The 14,481-nt window shown below is 48.8% G+C and overlaps 1 protein-coding gene across 2 annotated transcripts in view; it reads left to right on the top strand.

The window, feature by feature from the left end:
• Nucleotides 1-2,246: 2,246 nt before the first annotated feature.
• PCP4 (Purkinje cell protein 4) overlaps nt 2,247-14,481 on the top strand; it is a 53,663-nt gene continuing 41,428 nt past the window's right edge. Inside the window, exon 1 of one of the 2 annotated variants that reach the window (XM_080655270.1) lies at nt 2,247-2,399. In XM_080655270.1, coding sequence (XP_080511396.1) covers nt 2,391-2,399 — 9 coding nt within the window. In that variant the 5' untranslated portion in view covers nt 2,247-2,390. Of the gene's footprint in view, nt 2,400-3,115; nt 3,209-14,481 lie in introns of those variants that run through there. The other variant, XM_080655269.1, reaches the window with a different exon arrangement.

The raw sequence follows: 14,481 nt of genomic DNA, 5'->3' as shown, positions 1-14,481 counted from the left end.
TGGAGAAGGCCGGCGTGGAGGAGGGATGAAAGCTCCAGGGGGTGTGATGTGAGAGAGGGAGGCGCCCATGGAGGCTGGAGTTGAAGGGTGAGTCCACCTTGGCCCAAAAGAAGCCAGTGGAAGACAGCGGGAGACGGGGCTGCGCTCAGCACGGATCCCACGGGAGCTCTGGACCGTGTGTCTCCGTGTTGGGGTGGTGGCTGAGGCCCTGTGAGGTGTCTGAGGATTGTACCAGCCACCCAGGGTCTCATCAATGTACCCACGTGAACTATTCGGTAGCCACCACTTGGCTATGCCTGTACCTCCAGCAGGCCCTTGGCATCTTGTCGCTTGGGGTGTTTGCCATGACATGGCGTCGTTGTTATCGTGTGGAGGCTCATCTGGGCTCTGGGACCAGGGGGAGCTGGCTGGTAGAAAGTAGAAATTTTTGAGCATGCTTCCTCCTAGTCGGCTTAGCCTTGAATCCTAGCTGCACCTCACAAAATAGCCTTGCAAGAAAGAACATACCGTAGAACACTGTCAGCTCTCTGAAGAACAGGATGACCCTGTAAATAACATGGTCGTCTATGGCATGACCCTGACATTGCTTGGGAAAACCTGTTTTGTCTTGGGTTGCTTGCTCTGCAAAAACAGGATGTGGTAAATGTGCTTAAAAGTGGTCCTGCACAAAGGGTCAGGGCTGCTCTCTGGACTCCCTGCGTGGAGAAAGGCAGAGCAGTCACCGGCTAGCTAATAAAGGCTCCCTAAATTTTAATTTGGTCTGGACTCCAGTGGTCGTTCACTGGCAAGTGGCAGGGGTCACCGTGACCAGCGATGGGTCATGGAGACGGGCAGCCGCTGCGTCTCAGCTCTAGGCATCGGCATTCCCCCATCTGCGGCACCCGCCCTGGGGCAATCAGGGGCCCACTGGCTGCCATGGAGACTCTTCAGCATGCCGAATTCAGGGCTGGACAAGCCTAAACCTCTTCATAGAGACCCTGGATAGGGTGAGGCCATCCGATCTTCAGCAGACTCCAGGGTCAAAGCAGTCTTGCACCGCTGGCCACGTCATGACCACCACAGAGAAAGCCTGGGACCTCCTCTCCTCTCCTGTCACAGTGCGCGTCTCCAAGTCCCCGGGCCAGTCCTCACGCCCTCCATCCAGGATGAAGCGCCTGGGGAGGTGGGCTCTGGGAGAAGGAGTGGAAATGTTCAGCTCTAACAGCTGAGGTTTGTGCTTCCGGGGGCGGGGGAAGCTGCAGGGGCTGGAAAACAAGGAGGGGTGAGACCCAGCACACATGTGCCTCAGAGCTGCTCTCCCTTCCAGAACAAACTTCCAATAGCAAGTGGTGGAAGCAGCCCATGTGGGGGGTGAGGGGGCATGTGCCCATCTATAGACGAGGGGGCGATGGAATACTACTCGGCCATAAAGAAGAATGACATCTTACCATTGGCAACAGCATGGATGGACCTAGAGGGTAGTATGCTAAGTGAAATAAGTCAGACAGAGAAAGACAAATACCACATGATTTTACTTGTATGTGGAGTCTAAAGAACAAAATAAACGAAAACACCAAACAGGAACAGACTCAAAGACTCAGAGAACTGAAGGTTGCCAGAGGGGAGATGGGTTGGTGGGCTGTGTGCAGAAGGGGGAGGGATTAAGACGTGCTGATTGGTGTAGCATAGTCATGGGGATGTAAAGTCCAGCCCAGGGAATACAGTCAATAATATTGTCATAACTGTGGATGGTGCCAGGTGGATACTGGAGTTATAGGGGGAATCGCTTCGTCAATTATGTAAATGTCTAACCACGGAGCAGTCCACCTGAAACTGATAAAATACTGAATGACAACTGTAACTGAACAATATAATTAAAAAATGAACTTTCGCCCAGCCGGAGGTCATGGTTTGATTCTCAGATAGGGCACATTTCCTCGTGTGGGGTGTGCAGGAGGCAGCCAATCAATGATTCTCTCATCGTTGATGTTTCTCTCCCTCTCCCTTCCTCTCTGAAATCAATAAAATATATATTTTTTTAAAAAACAAGCCTTCTTCGCACTGACATTGAAAACATGTTTTCCATGTCTGACATCCCGCCCCCCTTGCATTAAGGAACAGTCTTTGTACCTCCGACTTTGACTTTTAAAGAAAACCTCCTTTGCTTCTCTCCCTGACAGAATGGGGAGCCGCGACCTGGAGTGTGCTCCTTCTTTCTTCCACTAGGTGGCCCTGTGTGCTCTCAGATGTCTGCCAGCTGCTCAGCCAGGTGAATGCATTTCATTGGCTTAGGGAGGCATGATGCCACGGGGCAGCCCTTTTTAAGAGGAAAGCCAGGGCTGGTGGAGCAGCGAGCCATCCCTGAGCAGTTCTCGTGCTGAGCGGCAGGACCAGAGCTGTGGTGAAGCATCATGAGCGAGGTGAGTGGTACTTCTACTCCAAAAGGGGAACTTGGGGAGCGGGGGTGGGGGTGGGGGTGGGATGAGGGGACCGGGGGAAGAAGGGACCTCAGTTATCTCTGAAAATGTGAAAGCCAGCCCTGGAACTATGGGCTTTGAAGACCAACATTCTGTATGGCTTGCTGCGCAGGGCAAGTGCGGGGACTGGTTAAGTTTGCAACTTTTTAAAAATTCGCCTTAAAAAGAGAAAGGGACGCATTGTTTGCTTCCTATTGGATTGTGACTCTGGAAAGCGCTTTGGGGTTGAGCCCTCAGAAGAGGAAGCCGATGGTGGGAGTCTCTCAGGAAGATCTGTGTTACTTCCCCATGTGTTTTTTTAGGGGACAGCTTTCCGGGCAGGCGGGCTGGGGAGCCGGCTTCTGGGGGGAGTGCGGGGAAGGGGGGCTGCTGCTCGGTGCTGCGGGGGAAGCGCGGGGAAGCGTGGGCTGTGCAGCCAGCATCTGCAGCTCCTCGGAGTCCCGGGGAAGGAGCCCAGCGGACGCCCCGTGAACAATGTGTGTGTCCAGGTGTGTGGCTCGAGGACGGGGCATGCTGGGCAGAAGAGGGACAATTTTAAATCGAAGGTCACTTCTCTGAATATGTCTACACAGAATCGGTTTTTTATTCTTTAAAAAATAAAATCGGTTATGATTTTATTTTTTAAGAGATCATACTCTCTTTCTCTCTTCCTAAGGGGGCAGATCTGGGTCATGCGACACCCCCTCTATGCGACTCCGCCACCAAGACGGTCCGTCTCACTTCCTTTCGGTTGGCACTCAAATAATGACTTTGTAAGAGCTTTTATCGTCTCTCTCTCTTTTTTTTTTTTTTGACAGATGGGTGATCCTTTTTAGGAAGTCTAGAGTAAAATTAACAACTTCAGAAATAAAATGTGTCTGCACCGCTTTTATCTCTCTGATGGGTGGCTTGGGATGTAAACATGACAGGAGGAACGAGCGGGCACAGCCTGAGGAGCTGTGGGAATGGGGTTTGGGATGGCGCCGAGGGCTTGCGCGAGGAGGAGGGCCAGGCGAGCATGGGGAGAGGAGGGAAAGGCTGAAACCCTTCCAACCACAACAGTAGTAACCACGGCAGCAGCTCCCCGTGGCCCCGCGGCCTCAGAGCCCAGCTGGGCGTCTAGCATCCACTCACGTTACCTTATTTGAGCCTCCCGACAGCTCTGTGAGGTAGGTGCTCGTATTATTCCCACTCGACAGATGAGGAAACTGAGGCATGGAAAAGTTCAAGGTCAACTAGTTCAAAGCCACCAGCAGGCGAAAGACAGACCCAGGACATGGGCTGCAATGCTGGGCAGCTGACCGCCAGGTGGATGGCCAAGTGCATGAGGGATTCTCTGAACAGCAGGTGCCAGAGGAGATGGAGGAGGAGGAGGAGGAAGAGAAGGAGGAGGAGGAGGGTGGGAGCTGAGGAAAAGGCGGTGGGGGCTCGAAGCAGACACAGGGATGTGAGATCCAGTCCCCCATCTCCTGCATGCTTGGGTGGGGGGCTTTCTGCTAGACTCCCTGGAGATTCCAGAAGCTTCTCTGTTTGTGTCAGCTCACCTTGGCTTGCCACAAGAAGGGATGCCTGTGTGCAGTGGGTGTTTACGTACGACTTCCCCTTTTCATATGGAAGAAGGGCTTGGAAGCGGCATAGCCCTGGGGCTCCCTTTCTTTGATCAAGTCAGCTGCCAGGAATCCTTCCGACAGTGGGCCTCCTGCCAGCTCTCCTCACCGGTGCAGTCACCACCTTCCCGCCCAGCGGCGTACTCAGGAGCTTTCCAGAATGCCCAGCTCCGAGGGGCTCTCTTACCGTGGGTCCCCCGGCAGAGAGCAAGTGTCCCAGACCTCACCCCACGATTGGAGTCACAGCCTCCTTTCTGCTTTGTGAAATGAGTGCAGCCCTGCCCCCCGCATTTCATCAGAGGAGTTGGCAGGCGACAACCCTGCCTCCGCTCCTTTAAATGTTGACAAAATCCCACAGCCTCCCTTTGCTGCCCACCACACCCTTCACTCCTGCACGCTTCTCCTCTGGCCCCCAGCCCAGCCCCCAGCTCTCTGGCTGATCTCCCAGTTTCTGGGGGGTGGAGGGGGCGTGCTCCTTGGAGAGCGGGAATGTGTCCTTGGACTAAAACTTAAATCTGCTTAAAACATTTAATAAAGCTGAGCAGAAGCTCCTTTCTGGGGAGGGAACCGGATCCCCCCTTTTCCCCAAGCTTTTCTTCTTGGATGAGTTACACGGGGCTTCTAGTTTTAATAACTCTCAGGCAGGGATGGATTTCAGATGATTCTTGACTTCTGCGTGTACCTCATTACTGCGAGGGACAAGGCACAGGGTTTTGCCCGCCATTCTCTGACTCCTGGATTTATTGGAGTCTGGTGGGCAATGGATCCTGTGCCAGCTGCCAGGGTTCAGTGCCAGCTGCAGAGCTCCCAGTGGCCCCCTGGGGCCAGGGCATGAGCCCTGCTGGGCGGAGAGATCCTTCAAGGGCCACATGACCCCCCCGCCCCGGGGGTAGGGGCTCTGCTCCTCCTGGTCTTCCCATCTTTAAGGGAAGGCGGGCAGGGAAACTGAGTCTGGAGCTGGCTTTAAGCTGGATGACTGTACAAACGCAATGTCTTCTGTATCCCCTGTGACATCGCTTTTCGGGGGAAATGACATGTGATTGAAGAGAGCAGCTCAAGTATAGCAAGCAAAGTCAAGTCCAAAGTTAGGGCAATGCGAGGGAGCGGAGGTGGCTTGTGGGGGCGTCTGATTTACATTTCGGTGCTAGAGTCTGTCAGATGTGCCTGCAGCAGCTCTGAGATGAGCTGGAAGATAATTTAGCAGGGATCACAATGCAGGCTTAGGTGCACGAGCCGGATCAGACAGCCTGGCCGCCAAGTGCAATCCACACAGCGTCCTCCTCTCTCCCGCCGGACTCCCGGGCCCAGGGAGGAGTAAAAGCCCGCTGTGTTTAGCCACCTAACACGATTTGAAGAAAAGAGTCCCACAGACAATGACCATGAGTCTCCTTGTCTTCCCCAGGGGTCTCTTTTCAAGTTGCTTTGCAAAGGAAGTTATTGAGGAGAGCCAGCAGCGAGATGTCACTGCATAAAGGGAAACATTGGGCGTGTTGATTTCCTAATGAGGCAGCACTGCCCTGTGTGTGAGGGAGGGGGGCTCCTGGCTGCCCCAGGCATCAGTTGACTGCTATTAATTAGAGTGGAGACCCCTTGGGAGAGCAGACTCCCTTATCCTCCTATTTCCCGTCACGGGCGCCTTTCTCTCCTCGGCTTGGATGGGATGCTGTGACTCAGCGCCAGGGTCATGGCCATTTCTTCCATCCAGACAGTGGCCGCAAGAGAAGGCCTGTGCCTGTCAGAGGCGTGGTCTGAACACTCCAAGGACATTTAAGGGCACATCTTTAGACCCACATGTCTGTCCTTAGCATGGAATCAGAAGCTACTGCTTATGTGTGAAATCGCTACGGAAAGCAGAAGGCAATGCCCATCATTGTGCTGGACCAGCAGGAGTGGCTGTCCCCACTTCAGTCTTGGGGGGCAAGAGGGGTGGCACAGGAAAGACAAATTTTTCCTTCGTCGAAAGTAGCCATTGGTTAAAAAAACATCATGTGACACTGGTCTGGGGGCTTACCTAGTTAGCCATCAGGGCAACCGGCCGGTGAGACACACAGTAAGACGAAACAGGTCTAGAATGAGAACTGTTACGGGTGTGTGCGCCTTACAGGTAATAGTGAACTAAACACAGGCGGATGGAAGGATGGTTAGGTCTGCAAGGAACTGTGTATCTCTGACCAGTTAAGCACAGATCCCGAGGGTAATGGCACAGAATGTGGATTTTTGCCACTGGCCTCCAAGACCCAGCAACAGAAGGTCAAATGACAATTCAATGTCTCGTGTAGTTTTAACCTTATTTGGGGGTGTGATGTGGTAAAGATATGTGAAGATCCAGCAAGACCCAAATGGTTGTGCTGTGTCACACAATGATAGAGACTCTCTCTCCTGTAACTGGAGATATTAGGTCTAAAAAGACACCCATTACGACTTGGGTTTGACGTCTGACTTTTCCTAACGGAGAAGAGGCCCCAGTTAAGCATGCAAATGTGTTTGCGGGGCTGACGCAAACGGGTTGCCACACGATTTGTTTCCCGCATCCTGCATATCATTAAGGAATGCTGTGGGACTAAGAACTCTCATTGCTTTTCTTTTCTGAATTCTAAGAGTGCAAGATGTACTGTGTGTGTGCGTTTTCCCCCCGGAAAGATGGAATAAATGAGTTACAGTTGATTTTATTAAAGGTTCAGTGGAATAGTGTGATCATGATGTCAAGGGAACAGGGGCTTTGTGATGGAAAGTGCATTGAATTTATGATGAACAGTCTCCGCATTATTTTGTGAAATTCTAATTTCTGCTTTCAGGCTTTCTGCGAGGTGCTCTCCTAGGTGGAAGGCATTCGCCATCTGTCTGTGGCCCTGTGCTCCGTCCACTGGGCACGCCGCACTCTTTGATCCCATGAATAATATGAGCCCCAGCCTGGGGCTTTCTCATTAACTTAGAATGACGTTCTGGAAAGGGCTTTCTACTGCGGGAAAAGAAGGATTTTAGGGGATGCATATGCACAGGTTTTTATTATATTTGGCTGATATTTGAAGAAAACACAGTATTAGTGTTGGCTTTATTCTGTTCCAGCTGCTGTAACAAAATACCACAGCTGGGTAGTTTATAAACAGCAGAAATTTATTGCTCACAGTTCTGGGGGCTGGAAGTCCAAGATCGGGGTGCAACATGGGTGGGTGAGGGCCCTCTTCTGGGTCACGGACACCTCTCAGTGTCCTCACTTGGTGGAAGGGATGAGGGAGCTCTGTGGGTCTCCTTAATAAGGGCACTGATTCCATTCACGAGGGCCCCACCCTCACTGCCTACTCAGCCCCCAAAGGCCTCACTCCTAATGCCATTACCTTTGGGTGTAAGGGTTTTACCACACAAATTTTGGAAAAACACAAACATTCAGTCCATAGCAAGTATTATGGGTTGCATTTTTTTTTTTTTTAATTCTCACCTGAGGATATTTTTTCCATTGATTTCTAGAGAGAGTGGAAGGGAGGGAGGAAGGGGAGAAAGAGAGAGAGAGACAGAGAGAGAGAGAGAGAGAGAGAGAGAGAGAGATATCAATGTGAAAATAACAAACACATCGGTTGGTTGCCTCCTGCACATGTCCCTACTGGGGCTGGGGAACCTGCAACCGAGAACTGAGGTACATCCTGGAATAGAACCCATGACCCTTCGGTCTGGGGGCCGATGCTCTAACCACTGAGAAAAACCAGCCAGGGCAGGTTGCATTTTGTTTATCAGTGTTATCCTACCTAGACGGTGAACTTCCTGAGGACAGGGACAGTGTTCTGTCGTCCACAAGGCCTGGCTCCTGGTTTGGCACCTGGTGGTGTCCAGTTACTGGATGCATAACTGGATTTCGGGGTGTGGATTGGTCAGTGCATGTGACCAAGGACCAGACCCTCTTTTCTCTGTTGAGATTTGTGGCAGAAACAGGTTTGGAGAAGAGAAGTTCTGTCTTCCTCCTGGTTTGAAACTCATGTTCACCATGTAAGTCCTTGTGCTCTGGAAAGGGATGCATTGTTACATATGCAAAGCAAATGCTTTCCCGGCAGGCCAAGGGAATGAGAAAAACTGGGGGGATCTCAACAGACAGAACTCTTGACCTTTAGGGAAATGTCAAGGAAAACCAGGGCGCTGAAGGGGGTGCGGGGAACTCTAATATCCTGCGGATGTCCCCGGTGACCGTTTCATGTCAGGTAAGTTCTATGAAATTCAAACAAAAGGGACTGCAGGAGCGAGGCAGAGCCGGCCGTGCCCTGGAAAACAGTTGCTGTGTCGAGGCGGGAAACCCCCTTGGCTGTGCTTAGCGGGGACTCAGGAGGAGTCCATGCAGGCCTTTGGGAAGGTAGCCCCTCGCGCTGCATCGCCGTCAGCCAGACTGCACGTTCCAGCGTGTTTTGACATCAGTATCTCTCTAGGATGCAGGAAGCAAGTGGCCGAGTTCAATATTATAATTAATAGTTAAACAGGAATCCTCAATGTTCACATTAATTAAAACAAATATTTTAATTACAGTTCCTCTTTAAATACTTTAATTTGCAGGGATATTTGACAATTCAGATGCAAAAAAAGATGGACTGGGAAGTTGGACAGGGTCTGTCTCCACTCCCCTACCACACCCAGGCACCAGCTCTTTACCATCCTTCTCCCAATCACTGGACTGAAGCGAAGTATAACGATGAATTCGGAAACATTCCCCATTCGATCTGGGGCAGGCGCCTTTTGGGGATGGGTAGGACCGTGCTATAGATCACTGTCTTGTACCACGAGCCAGGCGAGCTCGCCACACCCGTCCATGGCCCAGACCTATCAGCCCGCATTCATTTCTGGGCTGCTTTACATGAGCAATTCAGCGTGCGTTACAATTCCAGGCATCAATCTGCTTGAATATTGTGTGTGCCTTGCAAATAGCCCTAAATTTATGCTTCAGAATCCCACTGAATCACTTCTCATTCCATTTCTGAAAGGGAAATGCTTGGCCATATTTATAACATGGCCAGCCGAAAAATCAATCACTCGCTAAATGCCATTATTTTATCTTTTACTCGTAAACTGCCACCTTATAAATAAAAGGAAGACAAATTAGGGCCGTAAACAGGAAGGTAGTCATCCACAAGTTGAAAAGTCCCCTGTAAACATCTCAGGGGGAAGGAGCCAGAAAGTGCCAACGATGCAAATGAGGCAATTTTCCTGTCGCAAGGGAGGGAACCAGAGTGGAGGGAAGGTGTCTGTCCCCTGGGGTGAGGGTGGCGGTCCCCTCATGTGAGGACGGCGTGGGCTTGGCCAACACGAAAATACCTCAGGCCACGCATAGCACATCCTTTTCTCAATGGTCTACAATGTCTTCTGAAAGTTGGTGCTTAAATGCTAGTCTATGACGAGTTGAAGGCCGCGTTTGCACCCGGGCTGGTTTGAGGTTATGCTTTTCCTGGTCCTCCAACCCAGAGCTGTTGGGGAGAGGTGTGGCAAAGGTCACGGCCAGCTGTCCCCCTAACACCACACCTGGGCCCTGGCCAAGATTCTCACCAAGCGACTAGTTATGTTAATTGTATACAAGGCCTGGAAAGAGGACCCCAGAGGTTGACAATCCTCTTGAGCACTTGTCTTAACAAAATAAGAAAAAAATATTACAAGGAAATACGTTCTCCCTTTCTCTCAAGTTCTTTTGTTTAGCCAACATACTTTCCTGTCCACCATGTGGCTAAGTGCCAATATTTAAAATCTAATGAAGAAATTACACTTGTTTGAAAATTTAAGAGTCTTGCCTTGGCCGGTTCGATCCAGTGGTTAGAGCATCCGCCCTCGGACTGAAGGGTCCCAGGTTCCATTTTATTCCCAGTCAACGGCACATACCTTGGTTGCAGGTTACCACCCCCTCCATTCCCCCCCACCCCTCTGTGGGAGGCAACCAATTGCTGTGTCTTTTTCATGTAGATGTTTCTCTCTCTCTCTCTCTCTCTCTCTCTCTCTCTCTCTCTCTCTCTCCCTCTCCCCCCCCCATCTCTTCCTCCCTCCTACTTTCTCTCTTAAAAAAGTTAATGGAAAAACATCCTTGGGTGAGGATAAAAGAAATTAAGATTCTTACATACATAATTTCCTCATTAAGTAGTATCCACTGTTCCGTTAGGAGGGGTTAGGAAAACAGAACAGTTTTCTTGGGCCTGGCAAAGGGCTGGTTGTGCCTCGGCGTTTCCTATCACATTTCCCCACTTGTTTGAAATCCCAGGGCCGTGAATTGGTCCAGCTGGGAGCCTGAGAGCAATCGTGCAGGATGGAGCATCCAGGGTACCCGTCCTCCATCCCTGCGGGTGAGAGGGCATCAGCAGACACCAGTGTTGACACAAACCTGCCCACATCGTAGGTGGGCGAGGGTGTTGAGTCCGCCTTCAGAATTCGCATCTCTTCATCCATTTCAAAGAACGATAGATGGAGCCAGCAATAAGCAAAACTTCAAACCATTTGCCAGCTATTTCCAACCCTTTCTCATCTCATGACACACATAAACTAATTACTAAAATTCTGCGGCACACCATTATATATATATATATATATATATATATATATATATATATATATATATATATATATATTTTTTTTTTTTTTTTTGCCGATCTGACAAAAAATAGGTATAATTCTGATGCATTCACACCAGTCGGCTATTGTTGTGCTGGCTGATGTCATTCTTTAAAATTTGGCAATCTAAGGGAAAAGAGGTTAGTGCTCCTAACGAAACAGTTGGGTATTGCATGTTATAAAATCCTTGGGGTACACCAGTTGAAAATTGCTGCCTTATGCTATAGGACATCTTCTCCCCAAACCGGTCAAGGTGATTAGGTATGACCCGTCCTCCCCTAGGGAGAGCACTGTCCTACCCACAATTAGCTGTCATTGTTCTAACAATAGCCATCAACGGACATTCACAGCTTCTCAGCTCTTTGGGTGCTATCCCAGCAGTCCTCCCACAATCCAGCCCAGAACAATGGATTGGGTCCGCAGTGACCTTGGGTATCACTCCTCTAGAATAATCATCTCCACAGTTTTTGGTACCGCGCCTTCTCCGGAAAAATATTTGAACATGTATGCACAAAGCATTTTCTAAAAGTTCATTTTAAAATTATGTATAAGTGCTAATGTACTAATATGCGAAGTGTAGTTGTGAAACATACAAAAAATGAATATTGGAAAGATAAATTTTTGAGCATGTATGCACAATACATTTTTAAAAATTTATTTAAAAGTTGTAAGTGCTAATGTGCTAATATATTAAGTGTGGGTATAAAACATACAAAAAATAAATATTTAAAAATGAGAGAACGATGAAGCAAACCATACTTTTAGATATCTTGCTAATGGTAATGGCTTTATTATCCCTTGCACAATATACACTTGCGAAAGTTCATTGTCAATGGAAAAGCATGAAAATCTATAATTCACATGGCCTGGGTAACCACTTCTTTTTGAGACGAATTTGATGACGATGGTTTTTAAGCTCCTATTTGTGCTCAGGAAGATATTCTAACAGTAAAAGGTTAGTTAGCATTTCCATTGTTTTGTTGCTTTTGCTGGCAGTATTGGTATTGTTTTCAATCTGTGAAAATCGTATGCAGGAATTTTTTATTGTGGTCAAAAAACATATAAAATTGACCATCTTAGCCATTTTTTTCAGAGTGAAATTCAGTAGTATTAAGTTTTCTTACCTTGTTGAGAAACAGATCTGCAGAACATTTCCATCTGGTACAACTGAAACTCTATACCCGTTAAACAACAGCTCCCCTCCTCGCTGTCCTGCCTCCCCTGGTCCACACCGTTCCACTTTGTGTTTTTATGAAGGTGACTACCCTAGTTACCGCATGTAAGTGGGATCATCCGGTATTTGTCTTTTTGTGGCTGGCTCATTTACCTTAGCAGAATGTCCCCAAGGTTCATCCATGTTGTAGCATGTGACTGTGCAGGAATTTCTAAAGTCCGTTTACCTACTGTGGGGAGATTAGTGTAGTTAAAGGTAGATTGGATAATCTATAAATCCTCTTACGGAGCACGAGGAACTGCAGTGCAGCACGTGGCAGTATTCTGAGAGCAAGCCAAGAGTGAGGGTGTCCTGGGGCTTCCACTCTTCCCTACCCACCCAGTGACAATGTCAGCGTCAGATATTAGCTACGATTAAAACTATTTTTTCTTATTGACCTGTGATCCTACACAGATATAAATAGAAATTCTAGAGTTCTCTCTATCATGCACGGTTGTGAGAATTCAGCACCTTCTAACCCCAGAGGTGCCATCAGACTGTGGTGTGTGCCCATGGCGCCCCCTGGGGTTGTGCTGTGTACAACCCATGCAACTGAGCAGGGTAGCCCTGCCCCTCCCCGGGTGCAGGCAGCCTGCTTACAGGCCATTGACCTAGAGCAGTGGTCGGCAAACCGTGGCTCGCGAGCCACATGCGGCTCTTTGGCCCCTTGAGTGTGGCTCTTCCACAAAATACCACGGCCTGGGCGAGTCTATTTTGAAGAACTGGCATTAGAAGAAGCTTAAGTTTAAAAAATTTGGCTCTCAAAAGAAATTTCGATCGTTGTCCTGTTGATATTTGGCTCTGTTGACTAATGAGTTTGCCGACCACTGACCTAGAGAAAGATGGTTGTTTCTATGGCCCCACTTAGAATCCAGGGGATTAAGTAGGTTGTACTTGTCATTTCATTGAAAGTAGTCTTTTTAAAATAGGCATTGAGTGCCCTACGGCGAATCTTGTTTAAAATCATAGCGCTTCCCAAGGAAAAGCCAGGCTCGGCTTCATTCACACATTTCCTATCCTATTAAATGTCTTGTTTTCTGTCATATCCTCTATACAACCCATTTTTTCACTTGTCCCAATTCCATTTAGGACTTAGACATGGAACATATGGAAAATAATATTGTCCTGGATATTTTTATTAGTCTCCAGTACAAATAAAGGACAGCCACAGAGGTCTTAAGAAAGTCATTCTGTCCTTCACCAGGTCTTTTACTTTATTTGCAGAAATTTGGGTTTGCCCTCTGACCTCCTGACCCCCACCCCAGCCCCACCCCATCCCAACCACACAGGGAGAACATGGTGAATGTGGGCATGGCGTGCTCCTGCGAACCATCTCGTTAAGGTCTCTGTTGACAAAGTTCTCTTCCGTCTCGCCCGGCAGAGTTTTCCTGGCCTTGAGTGTACACCAGTCACCTCCACTCCTTGCTGTACCCTCCCTGGCTCTGTGGGAATAAGAAAGAGCATTCTGAACCCCCAAATGAAACTTTTAAGAGAACATTTTCTCAGGGAGTGGTGGCCCTTTCTATGGTCAAAACCGTCGCATGTACCATCGGTAATCACTTATTTTGTCAGTCACGTTTCTTTCTGCCTTCTAATTAGGAAACTTTAAAAGAAAGGGATTGTGTTTCCTATACCTTTTCACATCCCCAGCACATACCGTTCAACCCACATTGATGGAGAAACCATTTTGTGTTGGAGTTTGTGGAATAAGACAGAGTCCTTACCCCTCACAGGCCATATGGGGTAACAGCCAAGACAGAACCACATAATATTAACTGGACTCCAGGGCCCACACAGCGGGCATCTGCGTTCACTGTACAAACCGAGGGCCAGGGAGCAGGTTAAGTCCTTGTGTGGGCGGGGTGGGGGCTGGGGGGTGGAGGTGGAACCGTTCAGGGAAACCTTCCCATAGAGTCGATGCTTACAAAAGTAGGGGCTCAGTACAATATTGGTTGAGGAACAGCCACCATAACTAATGGTTAATCTTAAAAGTCATAAATTTTAGCCCAGCCTGGCGTGGCTCAGTGATTGAGTGTCGACTTACGAACTGAAAGGTCATGGTTCGATTCCCAGTCAGGGCACATGCCTGGGTTGGGGCTCAATCCCCAGTAGGGGCCGTGCAAGAGGCAACTGATCAATGATTCTCTCTCATCATTGATGTTTCTATCTCTCCCTCTCCCTCTCCCTTCCTCTCTAAAATCAATAAAGTGTTAAAAAGCCACACTCAGTTTGGCTTAGTGGATAGACCATCGGCCTGTGGACCAAAGGGTCTCGGGTTCGATTCTGGTCAAGGGCACGTACCTTAGTTGTAGGCTCCTCCCTGGTCCGGGCCCTGGTCAGGGCTCATGCAGGAGGCAACCATTCAATGTGTTTCTCTCACATGGATGTTCCTCTCTGTCCTTCCCTCTCTCTTCCACTCTCCCTAAAAATCAATGGAAAGATATCCTCGGGTGAGGATTAACAACAACAAAAATGTTAAAAAAGTCATAAATTTTAGAATCACATGAGAATTTAGCAATCTTCAAAACCAACGAATGGATGCATGTCTACCATGACACCATGGTTGATTTCTAATTCTTGCTTCGTGACAGATTGCGTTAAACACATCGGACATTTTCTCTTGCCTACCAATGAATATTTGGGTTCTGTTGACTTATCATAT

The sequence above is a fragment of the Plecotus auritus genome, assembly GCF_963455305.1.
Source record: "Plecotus auritus genome assembly, chromosome: 2".
Lineage (NCBI taxonomy): Eukaryota > Metazoa > Chordata > Mammalia > Chiroptera > Vespertilionidae > Plecotus > Plecotus auritus.
Note: the sequence above shows the minus strand (reverse complement) of the source record. Positions and strands in the feature narration are given on the sequence as shown.